The sequence below is a fragment of the Etheostoma spectabile genome, chromosome 13 (assembly GCF_008692095.1).
Source record: "Etheostoma spectabile isolate EspeVRDwgs_2016 chromosome 13, UIUC_Espe_1.0, whole genome shotgun sequence".
In the NCBI taxonomy this organism is placed as follows: domain Eukaryota; kingdom Metazoa; phylum Chordata; class Actinopteri; order Perciformes; family Percidae; genus Etheostoma; species Etheostoma spectabile.
Window position 1 is genome coordinate 18,232,607 of NC_045745.1, and position 23,063 is coordinate 18,255,669.

At 37.4% G+C, this 23,063-nt stretch overlaps 1 protein-coding gene across 1 annotated transcript in view; it reads right to left on the reverse strand.

The window, feature by feature from the left end:
* Window positions 1–9,654: 9,654 nt before the first annotated feature.
* gabrb2b (gamma-aminobutyric acid type A receptor subunit beta2b) overlaps window positions 9,655–23,063 on the reverse strand; it is a 68,472-nt gene continuing 55,063 nt past the window's right edge. The window contains exons 6-10 of the mRNA XM_032534226.1: window positions 21,329–21,466; window positions 19,129–19,281; window positions 15,851–16,095; window positions 14,782–14,922; window positions 9,655–14,220 (exon numbers count right to left, since the gene is read on the reverse strand). Coding sequence (XP_032390117.1) covers window positions 13,873–14,220; window positions 14,782–14,922; window positions 15,851–16,095; window positions 19,129–19,281; window positions 21,329–21,466 — 1,025 coding nt within the window. The 3' untranslated portion in view covers window positions 9,655–13,872. The remainder of the gene's footprint in view (window positions 14,221–14,781; window positions 14,923–15,850; window positions 16,096–19,128; window positions 19,282–21,328; window positions 21,467–23,063) is intronic.

Genomic DNA, 23,063 nt, shown 5'->3' on the forward strand with positions numbered 1-23,063 from the left:
TTTTTTTCGTAATGGAAAACCAAAAAAGGCGAGTAGAGTCGCGGCGAGTCGAGTAGATACCACGCAGTGGAAAACCGCCATTAGTATCAGGGCCCTGACAGTATTAATATCCTCAGTTTCCATGTACACAGTGGTTTGTTTAAATGTTTGACATGCTTTAGTCATTGATGTATAAAACACACCAACATGCCTTACTCATGCCTCATAGACTTGCCAATGGCTTTTGACATACGGCAGACAAAATGTGGGTGCACTGATCCTGAAGGTGTGTGCTTGTGTGGGTGAATTCAGCAGATGGTGAGATGATGTGAGAAACAATCTGGACAGCCTAATCTTCTCTGTGTGTGTGTGTGTGTGTGTGTGTGTGTGTGTGTGTGTGTGTGTGTGCACATGGATATTTTGTGTTATGTGTGTTCATGTTTTAATGTTCAGTTCAAAATCTTGAGTCATACAGATAATTAGAGATTTTAGGTGTAATCATTGACCATAAGCTTGCTTGGAGATGTCACATAGCTCTTCTAAAGACAACAATATTGCAATTCTTAACATAGCATTCAAAGTACTGTATGTGGGATCATAAAGCTCCACAATTGTTACATTTTCACTTATTTCACCGTTAGTGTGAAGTGTGGCGCAACACATGTTTGACTTACAATACCAGCTTTTAGCTTATGCTAAAGCTAATGGGGATCCAAAAAAAACAACCAGAAAAACTAACGAATATAAATCCATTATCTACACTTCAGAAAAAGAAAAAGTAGATTTCTAAATGAGGTAGATTTGACGGCACATAACAACAGCGCTTTATCAAGCCATGACTATTATTTTCAAATTAAGGAAAGGAAGGAACATGCAATAAATGATTATATATATTGTCGTTGCTCCTGGAATTATTTTACAATTTAAAGTTTGAAAATGAAAATGAAATTGTTTGAAGCAACTGGTGCAAGACAATGATAATAATAACAATGATTTCCAATTCTTGCTCTTCAAAATTCAAGAGGACTGAGACTGTGAACTTTATTACCCAAACCTTCCCTGTAATTAGCTTCTAACTAGGTTCCTTGATCCTGCCTCAAGAATAATTAGTCCAGGCCATATAGAACCAAAGATTATAATTGAAGATCAAAAAATTTATAGTTTTGCAATTATCAAAAACTGAACAAAACCTAAAATCTGGACATAGTGAACCCACCTGATGTGTCTGTAGTACTGCACATTTCATACCGCCATTACCATCACATCTGTGGACACATTCACGAGAAAACCTTTTACTCTTTTTGTCTATATGCACCTCTCGTCGTCTCTTTGCTTTATCAGGGGTGACCTATATAAATAAACTCTGAGTAACAATCTTCCATGGATAACAGCACATATATAAACCATAAACATCAAAGGGCTTGTGATTAATATGCATGATAAAGACAGCAAAGAGGGTCACACGCTTTGTGAAAAGAGTGGAAACGGTGAACTATAAAGACCATCTTGTGGGTCTGTGCGTGTCAGTGTGTTTTTGTGCTTTGCCCTCTCGTCTTTCTGGTTCTTGTTTGACAAATAGGCATTTGGTTTTAATAACTGGTAACTACTCATTAGAGAATATACCAAATGTGTACATTTACCATGTAGAAAATGTCCTGGCTTTTAATAGACCAGCTTACCTTTTTTGAAATATACATTGGTATTAAAGTCCATAAGAAGACTTTTTTCAACTTCTTTTGAGGATGCTTCTGCTAGTCAAAAATGAAAAGCGGCAAGAGGAGGAGTTGAGTGGCATGGAGATGAGCGGAGGCTTTCAAATGGCTTCGATGGCCACCTGGTGACAGACAGCATGGCTTCAACCCTTTTTACTAAGTGGAATTAAACAGAAGGAACCCATTATTGGATAACTTGAAAGAACCGGATGTGTGTCTGCAAGTGTGATGTGAGCATGTGTTGTCGGAAGAGGGTGTATAATGATGACGAGAGAATAGACGGTGGGAGGTTTCTAGTTTCGCTATGGAAAATGTTCCCTTGAAGGCTCGACTCAGTGTGTGAGATGGCTCTGTTTGTGTAAAGCCTTGTTTTTTCTCAACCCCACCCTTTTTGTATTTTGGTCACTTGCTGTGAGGTGCAACAGGGATTGTGGCAGTAACCATCAAGCAGTGCATTGAAATTTTGATGGCAAAGATTACTGAGATTTGCTCTTATTCTGCACGTGTACTTGGGTTAATGATGCCTTGTGCGAGGCACATTTGCTCTGTGAAAATATAAGAAGAGTTACTCCAAAACAAAGGCATTGTTTTACTTCAAAACGATCCTTAGGAGCATATGGAGTTGTAAAGAAAGACTAAGGCCAGATGTGGCAGCAGATTGTTCACTAGCATCTATAAGGCCGAGTACACACTGGATGTGTAGTGCAAGCGTGTCAGTTGTGTGCGTTTTTATTTCAGTACCCATGTTAACAGGTTAGAGCTTACACACTGCCAGCGTGACACGCAAGTCTCACAAGTGGCTCGAGCCGCGACAATAATGGCTGCATGCTAGAAATAGGACCAACGACTATTTTTCACGCAACACGTGAGCATGTTGGAAGCGTTTCCAGTCAAAATAGGATTGGAAAAGATGTTTATGTCATTTTGACACAAATACAAACTAATATATGAGATATTAATGTTTCAAAGTCTCTAGGTTTTGACATCAATGTAGATATCAATGTAACAAAAAATAAAATCGTTTTAATTTTCCCTAGTCATATGTGCATACAAAAACATATAAAAATGTATAAATATAAAGATAGGATAGGCTACGATAACAACGTAGTGTGTGTTCTGAGTGACAGTCCAACATCAGGTAGGCCTACAATATAAGCTCTTTACATCTACACAAAGTTGTTAATGTGTTTGCAATAAACAGACAGCCCACTACCCATTTTTCAGAGTTTGAATATGTTGGTGCTATGCCCCGAGATAGCCCACCCAACTTATTGCTACAATAACTTTCTAAAAAATAAATTTGAGTAAACAAATTAACTTATTTTAGGACCCAGTTTAGTGAAAATTAATGTTTTTGTTGAGATTTAAATTGGCATTTTTTGTTTCATGTTTTTTTGTTGTTGTTTATTATGTGTGCATTTGTGTATGCATGTCCCTTACTTTTCAGTAAAACATTGAATCTCGTTTTGTGGAGTACAAATGACTAATTTAGAAAACATTTCACGCTTGGTGCCTGCCGGGCTCAACAGCATCACAAGGCTTCATCACAAAATTCTGGTTTAATTCTGCTTTAATTAATGTGTTAAAGCCATAATAACTATTTGTCAAAACATTAATTTGTATTTTGTGCTAAATGTTTTGTGGCCTTCATGGTGTCTATTTTGCACCTTACAGTTTTTATTAATCCTCTGACTAAGGTTGTTGGTGTTTACACTTCTACTGTAATTTCTTATAATTTGCCTATAACCTTTTTATACAACCATAAAACGATGCAACTTGTAACCATCCAAAATGTCACAGCAAAGCATTAAGATGTTTGACTAAAATTAAATGACACTTCAAACAATAATTTATGTCCACACAACAATCCAGTGCAATCTCATACTCCTATATCCTATATGGATGTCTTATACATTCTTCAATGGTTACGTCAGTATGTGCAATCATAGGGGCAAAATATCTCTCTTTGTCATAAATTAATCTAATCTTTGCAGTTCATTCTTCAGTGCAAAAATCATTGCTCACGTCAATCATGGTGTGCATACTTCATGAGTTAGTCATTTGTGTAGGCACATATAGTGACATCTTTTTCTATGCAGAGGAGCTCCCTGCACCAGAGGAATGTCACTCTTTCTTACAACCTACATATGCTGGATTCTCGCTTCATCGTTGCAATGCACGAGGCACAGCATGTGAGCAATGCTGTAGATAGACAACTGGGATATAGAAAAGAAATGTGATGAAAGAAACAGGAAGCTGGAAGAGGGAGATGAAGCCTTAAAGGGAAATAAATAGAGGGGAAGAAACAGAGAAAGAAAGAGAGAGTGACTAACATGAAAGGAAATGGAGAGAGAGAGAGAGGGAGAAGGCAAGAAGGAGATAGACAAAAGGAATTGTTAATATAACTCTTTTTTTTGGCTCTTGTCAATACTCTGTTGCTATGGTGGATGTAGCACATGAGGGATCTTGGATCTTCTTCTAGCAGGAAGAAACATAGCCCGCCTGCCCACTGGTACAAAGTGACACCATGCAACACAACAAAGTGGCAACAAAGAGAGAGAGTATGCATACGCACGCACACACACACGCACACGCACACGCACACACACACACACACGCACACACACACACACACACAGACATAAATAAACCAATTTTTACAGATAATTGTGTTCCTGGCTTAAATTCAGCCTGTGGTCTTCTGCAAGCCCAAATCAGGGGTTTGCAATCTTCTACTCAACAAAGACAACTATGCATTATCTGCATGAGTAAGTTGATGAAGCTCTATTTTGTTTGTTTTTTGATTTTTTTTAAGAAAACGGTCAATGATCTGAGAATCTGTTTCAACCAGAGAACAAACAGATACATACCGTACATTGTGTACTTTCTTCTACACAGTGCATGTTAGAGCTCGGCTGATTTCTTCGACAAGCGAGCCAGCAGCAAGACACACACATAAGCACACACAATCACACATTGGGACTGTCTGTCAGTATCTTCGCTCTAATCAGAATCCTTATTAGTCTGCTAGCAACATCCCATTAACATATATTCCTCCTAATTAACTAGGAACACACTCATACAAAGGGAGAGAGGCTGAGACAGAGAAATTAAAGATATTTCTTGAAGTCTTGTGAGATGAGAAAATAAATGAACAAAGCAGAATAACAGAAGTACTGCTTTGCCGAGAGAAAAACAGCTTAGCTCAGCTTAATAGCTTTGGTGGACAAATATCTTGCCAACCAAAGTCAACAGAAATTAAGTTTTATCATTATAGCATTTTTTACGGAATAATGTTTTTGGCGTTGTCAAATCAGCCATGTTACCTAGTTTCTGTTTCTGCATATTATTATGGACAAGAGATGGACTGATAACCAAAACAGATCTAGTGGTGACGAACTTGTTGGACCGTGTGATCACAACCTCCCTTTTTTTATTCCTTCAACCAGCTTCTTAAAGAGGTCGGCAAAGCGATTTCTGTGCATATTCCAAAACCTGTTGCTATGTCTTTGATATTATTTAAAAGTAGCTGTGCTTCTCCTTCTTATCGGATCTGCATCCTTGACAACTTTGGGCTGGATGGTTCGTGTACAGCAACCATAGCAACGTACATAGCTGACCATGAGATAAACGGGCAAGTTCTCACACTGGACGTAAAATCCGTTAAAACCCAGATTGAGACGCATATTCCGAATGTGTTGTCCACATGTACATGTCCAAAGAATGCTTCTAATACCCGAATAATACCGGAATATCCCACATGTATTAATCAGAAAATGCTAAATTCTGAAAAAGGCCTTATTCAGAATATCCAACCGGAACATGTTGTTTACATGACCTTTATCAAATCATATTCGGAATAATAGTGGAATATCGATGTGCATGTAAACTTATTCACTGATTATGTTATGGATTTCTGTATATGGATCTGTTGGAGTTTATGAAAGCTACATATGGATAAGGACACTGCATTGGAAGGTACAACACCAACTAGTCAATGTTGTTAGAGCAAGACTTGCATGCGTCAAACATGATTCACACAAGTCATTTACAAAATTGGAAACCCATCTTAAATATAGGCAAGCACATTCACACACACTTGAGCACATGTCCAGTGTCTCAGCTTCTTAAATTTCATCAGATGCAATTTCTCACACTGTCATGCTTTTATATTACAAGTATCCCTCGTAGGTGAGTCACCCTTCACAGTAAAGCTGGTATGATATCTTGGCTGAATAAACACTGCTTTCCTTTGTTAGTTTAATCTGAAACACCGGATGATTTGGAAAAATGATGACATGGTTTATGCGTGCGCACACACGCACACACACAGGCTGTGGGGGATGACCAAAAAGAGTGTTGTGGGTGAAAGATGAAAAGGAGCATTTTGAATTAAACTCTAATGTCTTTGTTGTAATGCCAGGCCTGCCTACAGCTCTGAGTCATGACTCATGTCCTATCCAGAGCCACCAGAGCTCTATTCCTACACCACCGCGGCTCGGTTTCAAGTTCAGCATCACACTGTACTTGTATGAAAAAGGCAATGCAAATTTTAAAAACAATCTTAGTTGCCATTCAGATTCTTTTGATTAAGCTGGCTTACACTGTGCTACGCATGCTTTTTGAACATGCACATTATAACCTGGAGATCAGCAAACAAACAGCTTCAACAGGAACTTTGGACTGATTCGGTGCTTTGCCCAAATTCACTGTAGTTTTTGTTTTGTGGCATGTAATTAGTGCCATTTCTTTAAAAGCAGAATTGTGTTAGAAATTTTTTATTTATGTAGTAATGTGGCACTGCTTCATATCAGCAGTCCATAGTGACAGTCTTCCTGAAACCACATTCTCTCATTAACAGCTCAATAGCAGTAGCAGGATTTGAAGCACCAAAAAATCCCCAGAGTACAGATCACACATGGCAGTTCTTTAGGCCAAAACAGTCAGTTCATGGTGATGAAGCATTTCCATTTGTCATACATATTGTGAATCTTTGATCATGTCCACATGGCTAGGAGGGAGGATGCCCTAGCATGAGTAACACAGTTGAAAACTTCTTATCTTTGAAGTCTATATAGTCAACATTTGACTGTGGTATACTGATATAATTAAAAAGACCTCATATGGCCCAGGTTACCCTTTCGAAATTGCTATAATAGATGTACATAATGAGTCTGCACTTATGCATGGAGCAGTTTCTAATTTGGCTACAACATCCCTTAGATCATAAAAGTGTTAAAGTGAAGCTTCTAAGTTTTTGTATCTAAATTTTCTCATACAAAAAAACAAAACATGAGTTTGACTTGAGCCATCAACATAAGTTCCTCTCTCTGAATGCAAGTGTATGTATGATAAAAATGGAAATAGGTAGCAAATCAGTTTTGTTATACTTGAGACCTTGAAGGGCAGCTGTAGTATTATTACATTCTTACAGATTCAATGAACCAGAATGTAACGCCTCTTTGCTGAGTTAAAACCTTCATGAAACTCTGAAAAGATTTCTTGTTCACAGCCCAAATCACATTTTGTTCACATTACACTTTCCATTTGACATTCAACAACACTTATCTGCAAAAGTACACTGACTGCGTAGCCTTTGGTTGTAGGGATCTTTGCTGTACTATACAAAGGCAGCAACTGCTATGGATGATGATCTACTGTTGACATGGGGCGTAATACTTGGAGGACAGTCCTTCTTACCAATTATTAAAAAAGTACTGCAGCTTAAAAATTTTCCGCAGCCTTGATGCACTGGATGTTTGAACCCAGCTGAAATATGCAGTGATAAATGTCCTTTCGTCTTCAGTAACTGCGTATTGCGTCTTCTTGTAGAGTGTACAATGTATGATGTTTTGAAAATAAAATGTTTTTACGAACTGCGTGTCTGAATATAAATACTAAATACAACATTTTTTTAACATTTATGAATCTCCTGGAGGACGAAGATCCTGATTGAAAAAGTCTGGAACGATGCACGACAGGAGATGGAAGGAGAGAGCGGTCCGCCCAGTACGCCCGATCAGCCAGCATGTATTGCTGGGAGGCATGAGTGGCCTCTGATTCACTTCCAGCAGAAGAGAGGAATATGTACCAAACTTTGTTCAAACAGTTCCTCTAAATAAGTGATCAATTGTGAGTGTTGATCTGCTGTGTGACTGATGCCCTTAAATTATTAAGAGCCGAACATAATTTATTAGTTTTAACTGTTCCCATGCAGTGTCAGGAATTTGATGATATTACACAACTCAAATAGACATAGCATCTCTCTGCACCAGATAAGCGTTATTTTCCTCGACTTTTTTAATGTGTATTACTGATCTTTGTGATGTGAAGCCTTAAAATTGAAACGCAAATGCTTGAGCAGTGGTTTGGAAAATTTTGCACTCACTACCAGGAAATGTAGAAGTGACCTTGTAGCTATTTTACATAAAAATTTTGTCCAACAACATTCTCCATCACACCTTCTTAAAAAACTAGTGTACCTGAATATGGTTTGTACCATATTACAATGCCTTTCCATATACATAAAAAAAGTTAATTTACTGACATAAAACAAAATTACAAGATTACAAGTGTACCACAGCAACATGTTTTATGGATATAATTTTTCTAACCCTTCCTCCAAAAAGGTGAAAATGTGAGTGAAAATAAACAAAACATTCTTGTCTTTCTTTCTAGCTATGATTTATGTTTCACAGTGTTAGTACCAATGTGCAACTGAACAACAAGTATAAGCTAGACTTTGAAATTACCACTAATGGGGGGGGGGGGGTTCATGTCTTTTTATTCTTGTTGAGGGGAGGGTCATCCAACTTTTGTATTCATGAAAACAGCAACATTTAAAAGTTGCTTATTGGGTGCATAATTTGAATACTAAAAAATCTTGAAGGCAAAATGGTTTGCCTCAAAGCTTTGTTTAATGAATGTTACTAATGTTGTATTGCTCACAGGGTTATGGCATGGATGATTATTACTGTCGCACCCTGCCTGATGCTGCTAGTGACACATGCCATGAAGGCTGACGGTGCAGATTACAAAATCAAGAAAGAAAACGTAAATAATAGGGAGGTAAGAGAAGAGGCAGGCTTGAGAAAACAACAGAAAGTGTCCAAAGTTTGGAATCAGTTCAATCAACAAATACTCTGTACAGTGTGTCTGCTGCAAAATCAAACTAGCTTACCAAGATAATAATAGCATGATGCTGATGCTTCAGCATCTCAACAGAAAACATCAAGTCTAACTTAGTCATTCATTCCACAAAGCGAACCCGACATAAGTAAATCAGTCGTATGGATGATGAAACTACACCAAACACAACTACCAAAATCAAAGACAAGAAAATATGTAGTGATGATTACAATTTGCTCTAAAAAGCCGACTTGTTGACTATCCCTTCGGAGAAACCAAAAACTGCTGATTGTTGTGCATTTTCTATCACCTCTCTCTATCTTCTCTGAGAAACAGCTGATCAATAATAGCATCAGTGTAACCGAGCTGTGTGACATTGTAAACAAATATATGAATGAAAATAGGTTGATTATAACTAATATATACGCCTATATACAGATAAGTCTCAGGTTGAAACTTGTAGTTGAAAGTTAAGTTGCACAACTTAAGGTAATGTTTATGTGTTTAGTGTATGCCTTAGTTTTATGGTTGTTATTGCATTTCAGAAATATTTTCTTTAAAAACAATGTAATATGATCCCTGAATGCACTTAATATGTTCAGTTTTTTGGAAGATGATATTGATATATTGCAATGCACGCAATAAAAATTTAGCTTTTTCCAAAAAATTAAACCAAACTATTGTATAGTATTGCTCTTAATATTTTCACAAGCCCAAAGAAACAAAAAAAGTTTAGCAGTGGACTTGGATACATTTGTAAATTGTCCCATCCATGAAAAAGTATAATTATCTTTTCTCTTTGTCTAATTTAGTACAAACATAACTACTCACAAAGTTAGAACTGTATACAATATTTATTGACAATTTATTCATTTCAATAGGTTTTTCATAGTAAAGACAGACACTGACTTTTACAGGGCTTATCTTTGAGAAGGGTACAGCTCTGGGTTTCTGGGAATGTTCTTGTGAGTGGCACATACAAGGATTTTTCAAGGTGGAGGGTGTTGAGAAGGAAAGAAGGATTAATGCTCCTTGGAGTGGAGTCCAGGGCAGCAGGAGGCTAAGGCTTCTTTTGTGAGTGTGTGCAAACATACACTGTCACCAAGATGTGTCATTTAGGCTTTTAGGATGTCAGTCTGTCCTTGCTCTCCAGAGAAGACTCCGCTCTCTGATGAAAACCTTGCATTTCCCAAAAAACTTACTTTCCAGGAATGAAGAGATAAAAAGCCATTTTCAACCCATGTACAACCATGTATTTTTTCAACTTTATACAAGGGATGACAGGATTTTGTAAGTAGACATGTCATTAAGTTTCCAGGATCCCCAGAGAACAACGTAATCATTCTGTATATAAATGTGAAAATTGCCAAAATTTGATTTATAAGGTTATGCCAAACGACAGTGTCTGCAGTAATACTTTTTTTTTACACAGGAGTATAGAAGTATAAAAATATATGAAACATAAAAGCGCTGTGAAGTACAAGCACATATTCAAAGTGTAGAACTTATGAAGCAGACCATTGATGCCAGTTGCCGCTGTGCTTTGGAAACACTGTCTGGTCAACATACATCCACTACACACTCATACTTAAATACACCATGTCATACCACATAAAGTATTATTCTGAAGATTAAGAAATATATGTATATTAGGTAGGTTGAGACATTTTTATGGCTGAGGTGGATTTAGTACCTTAATGACTTAAAATATTTTAGGTGTTCAGATTCTGCAAATGCTGAACAAGTGTGCCATAGTACTTTTAATGTGTACAGCATTATGGGACTTGTCTTACAGTAAACAGAGAAAGCAAACACATTACAGAAACAAGATCACTAAGGTACTTTTCCTGAAGTACAGTTCTTGGGATTGAAATTGTAGTATGTGGTTGTTATGTTGTTAGTAGTGTGAATTGTGCTGACCTGAGATGGTTGACTTTCTGGCTGATACAAAGGCATCACTAGCCACTTTATCACTTGAACCTTTGTGTGTGTGTTTGTGTGTGTGTGTTTGTGTGTGTGTGTGTGTGTGTGTGTGTGTGTGTGTGTGTGTGTGTGTGTGTTTGAAAAGTTGTACATTAAGATGTATTTAACTGATCATTGGTGCAACAAATTGTATTACTTTTGCTGACACATTACAGCAAATACATGCTGTAAGAGAATATCAACTACATTCATGAATATATGGTACATTTTGGCAAAACCAAAAAAGTGTGCTTTGACAAACAAAAAACAAAGAAAGTGATCAATTGACTGTAAAATAGATTATTTACATTGTTTCACATCAGCTTTTGCATCATCTTAACATAACAGTATAAATTAAATTGAAAATGTAAATTGATTTTCTGTTGAAAGCTCAGGTATATATTTACAGGAATATATGTTCCAATTGATCATTATTAGTCTATCTGATATGTACATACTTATTTAAATGTGTTGTTCACAACATGATCCCAAATTTCAGTTCAACTTATCCTCATCTATAGAAAAATCCACAATAATCAGGTTATTGGTAAATCTCAGAATCTATCTGGATCCATTTGCTTTTGTTTAGCAAATTTACTTAAAAATAAATAAACATTAAAAACAAGAAAGATAAGAAATTTTGTTTGACATAACCAAAGCTATTAAAACTCCCAAAATAAAATATATTTACTTTTTTTCCAATACATAGATCAACACAATGGGAAAATGGTTCATTTTGATAAGTAACATGTGAACACCAGTATGGTTATTGTAAGTTAGAACTATGCACAATGTTGGGCAGTGCTTGTAAAAATGCATCATTGTGTCATTCTTAAAATGGTTGTAACTTTTACGTAAATTCTTTTTTTTTGTTGAAAAATGTAAGTATTTGTTATAACATCTTTAACATTAAATACCAATCAAACACTCTTTACAAATTGTAATTATAGACCTATGTATGCTCATTTGTGGGGTGACTTAAACACCAAAAGCACAAAAGAAATGAAACAAATCAGTAAGAAAGAAGAAAAAAAACAATATTAAGGAGTTACTACTGTACAGAGCATGCAGTAAGACAAAACTGTATGTGGCTACGTTTTAGTTAAACAATTAGCATATTAATGTTTAAGTGTTCACTCTCACCTTCGCAATCAAATTTTTTTGGCATACCAGGAGAAAGTAACCCTTTGTGTCAGTTATTTGTTGTTTCGGGTTGACTCAAAAGAACCATGTGAGACAAAAGCAAGAGTTACTAGTGTGATTTTTGAAAATTATTTGGAGTCTTCCTTCCTAGGTCTTCAGCAATGTTCTTGTAGGTACAATTTCACATATGAGCCTTTGTCACTTACAGCAACTTTTAACTCCTTTGATGAATAATTTGGTACTTTGTGTATGTGAAAATTAGGTCATAACCCCAAAGTTATTTCAAAAAGACTGTGTGGCAAATCTATGGGGGGGGATATGACACTACTGTGTATTCCAGCCCTAGTTGTATTTTGAACTTGTGGTAACTGAAACATAAAGTGTGATTGTAGTCATAACAATAAAGGTTCTCTCAAGACAGCCCCCTTCAGCACCAAGTATAAGAAGAACGACGGTACAGCCTCTATGACTTTAAACAACTTGTGTGCAAAATCTTTTATAAAATCTTCCTTGTGTACATTGAGTCAAAAGCACAGCATCATGAGTAAACAATCTGTAATTATCTATTATATGTCAATTTTGGATTTACGGCTATGTTCTCTATGAACATCAACCCATTTTTCAATCAGGAAACAATTCATGACTAAAAGGTATTAAATCAATGATAATTATAATAATCTGGCTTGGGAGGCAGACACAGTATATAAACTTATTGGCAACAAAAGGAGAAAACCATCTGCATAGAAAATTGATTGAAGTTTTTTTTGTGCTTATATGCATTCTGATCTGTGTGTGGACCAATGAAGCCCTGTAATCCTTATCATCCCTTTCTCTGCTGAACCCTTAAAAATAATTATCATAGCTGATAACGTGCCTTTTCAGCAATTGTGAACTTTTGTTTTAACCATGTGGTAAATATGTATCCTAGAAAGTGAGAATCGAGAGCTGAAAAGGACATTTTGTAGATCATATTATTCCTATGATAAGTACCATACTAGTGATATTTATGTACATATACAGTTAAAGACTAAACTACGTTATTCAGACACAGTCATCCCCAAAGACATCCATACTGTTTATATGTGCTTTGGGTTAGAATGTTAATAATATTAAAATTTACGAAATGCCAGTTTGGCTTAAGATTACAATTTTATATTTTCTTTCTTACTTATTTCTCTCTTGTTGTTCTTTACTCTCTTTTAACTGTTTGACACAATATATAATAATGACAATCCAAATTGTCTGTATTAGCTTTATGATTCTTTACGTAATACTGTGTCTGACTGTCAACAGGCATCTTGAGTGCAATCTGAGTTTTGGAATGTTGTTAGTTGTTACTTAATTCCACCCTATTAAAATGTTTTTTGAACTGAGAAAATGCTTAGAAATAAATTAGTACACCCAGTATATTAAAGTAGAAAACGCTGCATTGAAATTTCTTACACAACATATGATAGTGTGAATTGTAAACCTTAGGCCCTTATTATATTAGTAAGAAATTAACTAACATTTTGTGTCTTTGACATAATTAATATTAGAAAACCCTGCTGACCTGAAACATGCTTCAACACTTTTAAAGTAGTGTTACTGAAAATAAACGGTCATTAAAATATGACAATGAATTATGTATGTTGTAAATGTAACAAAATAAAACATAAAAACTATGCAAACAAATAAAAAAAAATGGCAAAACACAATTCATAAAATATTTATAATTAAACAACTTCTCAGTAACAGGCACCTTATATGATTGTAATCTCTCTTCTATAAGGTTTCCACGTGTTAGCCAGCAAATGCGGTATTAGATATGATAGATCCAGTCCTGAATATAGTAATTCAGTCCAGTTGTATGCAATCACATGAAAATGAAACACATCAGATACAAACAACAAATGAGCAACATATTTTGCTTATTTGGTCTTGCCTTTACTGATGTCCTTTGTTTCTTTTAATTAACATAGTAAAGCCAGTAAACAATGTTGAAGAAGGAGAAGACAGTTGGGAAGATCATCCTCGACCATTTGTCAATAGAGTTTACATCAGTCAAGTCTGGGATTGTGATCTTTAGCTGTGAAGCGCGCCTCCGTAGTCGGCTCTTCTTTCGAGTCATGTGGCACTCCAGTGTGTTTCGGCCAAAGTTGTGCCTTGCCAGCCCTGCTTTACGGTACTGTAGAGTTGAGCTGTCGTATGTCAGCATGGTATTTCGTGGGTCATTGAGACCCAAAGCCAGCTCTGAAACGCCCATGTCGTTCTTTATGTCCAGAGTGCCCAAAAGTATGTTTTCATGTTGGTCCATCTGGAAAGAAGTCAAGTTTGTCTAATTTATTAATACCATGCAACAGCATTTCCTATAACTAAATTGAATAAAAACAAAGTGCCAAAATGACATTTGAAAAATGGAGAGAACATGAGAATACACATTGTAATGTGAAATGGGTAGCTCTTAGTCATGAAACCACAGACAGTTATCAGCTATGAAATGTTTAGCGTCGTTCAGCATCTTTCAACTTATAGTTTTGGTTTTACCTCTCCAGCACCAAAATCAGTGACTAGCTGATGAGCATAATGGAGCACATAGAAGCTATAAAGCCAGATACTTCTCTCAGGAATTGTTGAAGATCATCTTCAGAGAACACTGGAGTTATATCTACCAGACCAAAAAAATCCCACTAGTACTCCATTTCTGCTGGATGTGTAAATGTTTGGTAACCCATTATCAACTTCATAATGTCATTTGTCAAAGCTGTGTTTACATATTCTCCTACTGCTACCAAGTGTCCCCCCAAAAAATCTAAATCTAGCTAGCAGTTTAACTCAGTTTAACTCAGTTTGACATTTTTGAAAGGTTCTGCAGTACCTTATTTTTTTGATCGCCAAGTCCAATTGCTGCATCATCCACAAAGATTGGTTCCCACATCGAGTCATGACCATCAAGATCCCTTTGTTTCATTCTTGCATACAGAGTGTCATCTCTGCCAACTACACTCCCCACCAGCCACTGTAACAAAACACAATCACCATGGTTACTTAAAAGTCCCATGGCAGGAAATTTTTTTTTTTTTTTTTTTTCCCCCAACCTGCCTATGGTTTCCCAGTGGCTAGAAATGGTGATAGGTGTAAACCGAGCCCTGGGTATCCTTCCCCGCCTTTGAGAAAATTAAAGCTCAGATGGGCTGGAATCTTGCTCCTTATGAGGTTATAAGGAGTTCAGGAGTGAATGCATGTGTGGACATGAACTGCATTACAGAATAAAACATACTTTATCAGAGGATTCAAAACAATTCGGTGTTTTACTTTTCTCGTTTGCCTACACTTGATGGTACAGGATGTTAATAGAGCCATTTTTCTGCTCAGTGTATACTGTGTTTTGTATGCAACTATTATCAGCACATCCATTAGCATCCATGTTATGGTGGCCATTTTGCATCTCTGCTTGTAAGCTTGTAAGTTGGTTTACGTCAGCTGGGAGCACAAACTTGGATGAAGAGAACAAAACTTTCTATCAAGACAAAGAGCCAAGTGGCTGTGAGCTCTTTTAGTCTTTTTCAGCTGGCAACATGTCCTATTTGGATATAAAACAGGGCCAGTACAAGCTTATTAGGCTGGGTTTCCTTGGCACAGTGAATGTATGAAACATTAGGTCAACCTTCCATTTGAAGTGATGACATTTCTTGTCTTTGTTAGTAATTATTCTGAGCTCCTTAGACAGCTTTATGAATAATGAAATTATACTTCTGCTGCCATGTAAAGAAAATACGTGATTTTGTGAATCCAGAACAAGGAAACCTTTTATATGAAAATGTAAGACTATGGAAGCTCATCTAGAGTGTATGCCTGCCTCTATACAGGCAGCAGAATCTACATACATGGAGACATTTTTTAGAAAAAAATATTCTGAATTTTGGGAAATGCTAAATTATTCATACCTTGTTTGGATCCATCCTCATCTTTTCGTTATTGGCAGTAGTAAGTTTCTCTGCTGCCCTTTTCTGACGTTGAGGGCCCCGTCCAAAGAAGATGTAGTTTACCAGCGCATACTCCAGCAGAGCCAAGAAGACAAAGACGAAGCAGCCCATGAGGTACATGTCTATTGCCTTGACATAGGGTATTTTGGGGAGGGTTTCTCTCAGGTGGGTGTTAATGGTAGTCATGGTGAGCACCGTGGTAATACCTGGAGGAGAAAGAGCATTTTCAGTACATTATATTGGAAACAGTATGAATCAAGAATGATAAAATAAAAAAGTATTGCTTAGTAAACCACATATCAGCAGTTGAAAGTATGCCTTATTTATTAAACTAGTGCAGTGCCAGTTTTGAGCGTATGTCTGTTTGGAACGGGCCAATTGCTTGGTTCCCAGTGTTTTGTTTTCCATAACTTTATCTAACTATAAGCGTGGTTCAATCAGGAATGACTCGGATGCGGTTCATCTAGAGATTTGGCGTTTCCCCTTTTTTTTGTGGAGCCGCCACACACCCAGGTAGCGATGTGGGGAAGGAGGAAGCATGGCTCAGCCTTCTGGGGAAGCACATCGCTACAGCACACTGCACATATTACATAGCACGTGGCCCGAGCGAGGGAACAAACATTGCGTTGGAGAGCCCAAGAGCCATTCATCTAACGTGTTTGCGTATGATTTGTTTTATCATTTGCATGTAGGGTAGACCAACACATTCTCACTCCCATCTCGTGAAATACGGACGCTTGGTTAGGTGCCTTTGTTGTTGTTATCATATAACACACGCTTGGGACTGTTGGCGTCCCTTTTGACGTTGTTAGGTTAATGAAAAGATTGTGGGCGGGGTTACGGTTCTGTAACTCACGGCAACTGGACGGTTGGGTTTAGGGAAAGATCATGGGTGGGCTTATGGTTCTGTGACACGCGGGAATAACGGGCCGGTTAAAGAAGAAAGCGGCTTCCCTGACACGCGGCAATAAAGGGACGGTTAAGGAAACATGCAGTAGACAAACCCCGCTCTCATGCGTAAATATTGTGTGATTGACCCATCCACCACCCCAACCAACCTCCCCATGCTGAATTTCCCTCTTACATTCTACTCGTTACACCCCGTCTAGATGCTGCCTTTTTTCGTAGCATCAGACGTGGATAGCCACTGTCCAAACATCCGTGTTTTACGCGTTCGGAGTGAGAACGGATTGGGTAGTCAGCAATCAATTTTTTGGCGGATGATCACTTTTGGCATGACACCGGTAGCCCACTGCGAAGACATGCTTCGACTCGCCAAGCATGTCTGCTCTTGGCTGTAGCGCAGTACTGTAGCTACTCCCACACACACACACGCACAGATGTTCCTTGATTTATAATCGGATGCACTCACAAATTTACTTCTTCCATCTTTTTGCAATAAATTAATAACAACAATCACCTGAAACTCTTACTTCTGACTGAATGTGTGAGTGATTCAGTCCTTCCAACTGCAAGACATCTTTTTGATCTACTTGATACCATGTCTGTGCTTGATTAAGCCTGCCAGGATCAATGAACCTTAGGGGCTTACCCCCATGACTTCAAACCGTGCACAGGGAGACAAGCTACAAGATGTGCACCTAAAGCGCTGCAGCGATTTGAAATTCAAATGTCAACCTTGGTCTTGTTCATTAGCGGAGAACTCCTACTGAGAAAAGTTGTAGACAGTTTTCAAAAATCTCACCAAACAAGCTTTGGAGATAGTTGCTTTCAGATTGACAGTATATATCAATGTTTTGAGTTTTTTGCTTATTATGAGTGACACACTATCTCTTGCTTGAAATAATTTAATGTCATATATTTTAGTGGCATAGTCGTATCATTTTAGCATAGCACATTGGCTCTTGAATGTAGTGGGACTGTGGGAACAGTGTGTGTCTTTGGTATATGAAGGAATTATAAATTTCATGAGAAGCCTTTTTCTGTTCTAAAGCTTAAATATGGTTTTCCATGCATGATTAAATAATTGTGTTCACAGTTCCTATACTGCTCAGAAATCCTCCCAAACGCACCTGTATATTCTTGAAAGCACACAAAGCGTGATTATTTAAGTAAATTTCTATGGAGAGTGTTAATGATTGTGAAATTATTTTACAGCTGTCACAAAGCAGTCAGGTGACCACCGATCAAAATAGGATTCAGGCAATTTTCCCAAGGTATTGCTGCAAGAGCTTAAATATAACAACAAAGGATTACTGCAACACAGTGGCCATGTGAGCCATTACAGGTCCATTTTAATGCCTGAAACCAGGTCAGAGTTAAGTGGTTCCTGAATCTAGTGTAGATTGGTGGGGTGACCGGACATTTCCAAACTCTGGTGACCCGCCTCTATTATGGAGCATTACCTTTTTTTCATTAAATCCCATGCATGCCCTCCCCCCCGATCACTAAATGCAGCTCAGTCGTCAATCAGCGAAATTGCCTTGTCGACTAAAGCGAGGGATGGGTAGAAGGACGGATAAAGCCGAGTGGATAGATTTGGGTGAAAAGAAGACAGGGAGCTTCCGATAACACAGCGTAAAGCTAGAAGCTCAATACAAACCTCACAGGCTACACAGGGTTTACATAATCAAGGATGACAGGGGGAAATTGTAACTTCCAGAAAAACACAGAGGCTCTGGAATCAAGAGTGGAAACAAATCAAACTGGTCATCCATCATATTACGTCTGTGGATCAACATTTATTGTACTGGGATGGATTTTGACCCTGTTAACACCCACAGTAATTGTAAAACAAGTGAAGTGTAGTTGTGGAACAGTGCATTGTTCTGACACAAAGCTCAGTAATTAAGGAATTTAGAAAAGAAAATATTAAAGATACCATTTGAAGAACCGTATAAGTACACAATAACAACTCATGGCCTTCACAGCACTTCAAAGTGAATCTGTGATATGGAATATTGTAGGAAAAGTTTAAGCTATTCACCAGAATTGCTTGCAGCTAAGACATTGTCTCATTTCCATATGGGACACAGGTCAAACAGGTCTTATACCAGCTAATTCGTTTTCCTTTGTCAATTTAATCAACCTTCACGTTTACCTCAGATTTTCTTGCCTGTATTAATGTCAAAAATGTTGTTGGGGGGGATAAAATAGGATCAATCTTAGTATAGCTTTCCCCAGTCAGTCTATTGAGTCTATTAGGTTCAGGCAATCTTCTTCAAAGTGTCCAACCCAATATCCTGTCAACCTGTCTATATTTGTATTGCTGGCCTCACCGAGAGCCACTCTGGCGGCAGATGCATCGTAGTTGATCCAGAAGGAGACCCAGGAGAGGATGGTGATGAGTATAGAAGGCATGTATGTCTGCAGGATGAAGTACCCAATGTTTCTTTTCAGCTTAAAACTCAGGGACAGACGAGGGTAAGCACCTGCAGAGAGAGGACAGAAGAAAAAAAGGTTCCTGGTGTTGGAGTCAGCTAATTTGTGAATTGACAATTTTTTTGGTTTACAAATCATTTACAAAAAAGGATACCAACGGTCAGTCCTCCATGGTGGTCTGACACTGTCATCCTTTTTTTCACAGCAACATAACATCATGCTATGTTTGCCTTTGCTACTGAATGCAACCATGTATTATCTTTAATTTAAAATCAAAAGGTTGTCTCGTGAGAAATTACTGTGAAAAAAAAAAAATTAACACATTTGTCAATTAAAAAAATGTATTCAAAATGTAACTATTTTTGGGATAACCCATTAACTTTTTACTTTGAAAACAGAAAAGAGTGACAATCATTATTCCCCATTTTGTCAGATATCCAATAAAAAGCAGCAAGTCCTTACATTTCAGAAGAGGGAACCAGTGAATGTCTAGCACTTTGGCTTGATAAATGTCCAAAACAATTGATTGATCGTGAGGGTATCCAAAAATGTAGCCTGTACTCCTTCAGCAGTTCTTGCAAGCTCGTTTATCAACAATAATCTCTCATCCCTGGGTTGTATGTTTCAGAAGCAACTCAGTAAAAGGCCATATTTGTGCATGTTTGTGTGTGTGTCCACCAAACTTAAGCATCAGCGCTCTTCAGAATTACATGTTCTTCACTGCAAGATTATATTGCAAGAGGTTTGATAGTTTGTCTGTTGAGGGTCCACTTGTTTTGCTTATCTTGCTCTATTTTAAAGAAACCCACAGCAGGGGTGTTGGGAAGGTCCAAATTTTATCAGCATATACATTTCTCTCATTAGGGAACGGGCTTCATTTTGGTTTGAGTTGAATTACAAATGGAGAAAAGCACCATAATAAGAGCTAGAAGACACTGCATTATCCAGACTATTGGAGAGTCGTGCAGAAACAGAGGGGAGCAAGGGAGGAAGAATATGTATTTTTAATGAAAGCACCAACAACACACCAGCCTCAGCTCTTCTTGGAATGTCACCCATTAGATCTTTAATTTAGGTAATGTTAGCGCGAGCCACCAAGAGGATCCCTTAATTATTTCTTTATGAAGTGAGGAAACAGCTCCGGTAGAAAATGACAGAATGGAGGTGCAACGGTGAATATTTATTTATAAGGGCAACAATGACATTGCCTATCCTTGAAGTGAAAAATGAAACTAGTATTGGTTTAATGCCCAGGCACAATGTGCTGATGATTGCATCTCTCGGTGCCCCCCAGGTCATATACTCATATCGCATAGCGCGTTAAAAGGGAATCCCCCATCTACCATATGTCTGTATAAGGCAATATGATCAGCCACACTGTAGGGACCCACTTGGGCAGATTACAAACACATAGACACATCCATACAAACATTATGCATTTATCAGAAACCATTGTGTTGTTAATAGGGTTACGTGGAACGTGTGACCCCTGCAGATAAAACAAGCCGTCTCATTGGTGGAGTCTCTACTTGTTTGTATTAGTCTTCCGCACACATTCTGTACAGTACCTTTAAACTTTATAATACAGAACCGATGTCCTATTTACAATTGCTTGCTTGCAATGCAGAAGAGATTAATAATTTATTGTGTCAGACATCATTCTTGTTGTTTATTGCTGTTAAATAAGTCATGGTGTCTTCCGTGTCCAATGGCGGCACCTCATTAGAAGGTTTGAATGTGCGTTCACACATTTTACATAACATTTTGCATTTCTGGAAGTAAGTGGATGCTATTTTTCATATCAATAAGTACAAAGACTAAAAAGAGTCAATATTTACAAATTGTCAGTTTGCCAGCTTTGCAGCAGCATAGTGATAATGAAATAACCCTGAGAGACAGAAAATAAATAAAAGTAATTGTAACAGTAAACAGTAACGTTATATAAAAAGTTGTAACATATATGCTTCAAGATCATAATTATTTCAGGGCTATTAATATTGGACTGTATTAAATTGTACCAGTGTTGTTGTTATTGTGTTAAACGGTGTACATTCATTCACTACGATTCATGCATTTCAACCTGTTTGTTATCATTACCTGTGGAGAAGACGACATTCTTGGAGATGAGCTTATGATCCACAATGGAGAATTGGGGAAGTTCAATTTTGTCCACCCCCGTCACAGCATTGTCTCCTCCTCGCCAGTGGAACTCAATATCATCTGTAGTGTAACCATCTGAGATACAGGGTACAGAGCACAGTATTACTGAAGATTTTTGATGGTCTCTACAGTATATATGTTCATAATCATGTCCCATCTGGATCCCGTACAGTCCAGTTAATTAATCATCTTGCATGATTACGTTTGCATTAGTCACCATTTTATACTCTGCTGACAGCAGAGACATTAATTGGTCTTTGGTTCACTGACTTGAAATGTGAGCTTACCCACAAGGAAAGGAGGTCTCTAATATCCTATCCTTCAATATTTGAGTATTTTCATTTAAAGTATGAATACATGTGGTTGTTTGCCACAACTACTTACTGTCTTAGTTGGTGCCTGATCTATTTATGCAACACTTACTAGCATATTGCATGTACAGAGCTAGAGGCGCTAGAAAAATTAGGCTTGATTGGTGTGAATGCATGGAGCTTTGTGAACCTGGCATCTAAATGTCATGACACTGTCAAATAACTCTGTTGAAATGTAATTATTCAGTTAATGTGGGTGTTTCTAAAATCTTTTTTGTGCTTCGATACTTTTCAAGTATCAACGTGATACATTTGTTCATCTATTATTATTATTATTATTAGTAGTAGTAGTAGTAGTAGTAGTAGTAGTAGTAGTAGTAGTAGTAGTAGTATCATTATTGTTTTTGTTAAGTGATTTCTTTCACCTTCTTCACTAAGTACTCACACAGTTACATGCATACACCTGCCCAGTACAACCGCAGTCAATAGTGGGTGACTGAACAGTTCAACAACAGTTCTATGCCTCGTTCAAGTGCACACATCATCGTCTGAGGTAACCACGTCGTGCTGATGTCTTGGTTCTGTATTCCTGCCAATAACTAAATTATGTAAAAGCCTGTTAAAACCATGAATTATGAAATTAAGTTAAGCATGCAACATTCCATATAGTCACTGATGGAAACCCTTAAATATGTGACTAAATACAAGTCAACTTTAGTATGTGTTGTCCCATGAGCAACTAAATTATTAAATACCAAGAGCAAGAATGATTAAATAATCAGGCTTGAAATCCATTTTCATCTCTAAAACCCAGTAAAATCTGTAAAGGGACAAGAGGAAAGTCCATTAATATTAATCGAAACCAAAGCTACTCGCTCTTTTGCACTCATTTTGGCCCAATCAGTGGAGACATGGACAGCAAGGCAGGAGCAATAAATGATTGAGTAACACTGGTACTCTGTAGTTATAGCTGAAGACAAGGGCTGTTAAAAAAAAGCCATGAAGAAAAGTAGCATTTTTTAATTAGACCGTGAAACTTGGCTTTTGCACAATCCACTGCCTACTGTCTGACTGTCTGGTGCAGTTGACTTGTCTGCTGACTTCAGGGCATAAGAGTATTGGTAACAGAGAGAGGCAAGGAAAGACAGGAGACAGCTGGAATTGGTGCATTTCTTCAGTGCCTTTCTTCAGAAGGCTGCTCACCTTTAAAGCCAAGCTATAACTAAGTTAAAAAAACTCAAAACAGAATTGGCTAAATAGTAGTGCTGTCAAACGATTAAAATATTTAATCATGATTAATCACATTAATGTCATAGTTAACTTGCAATTATTTACACATTTTTATCTATTCTAAATGTCCC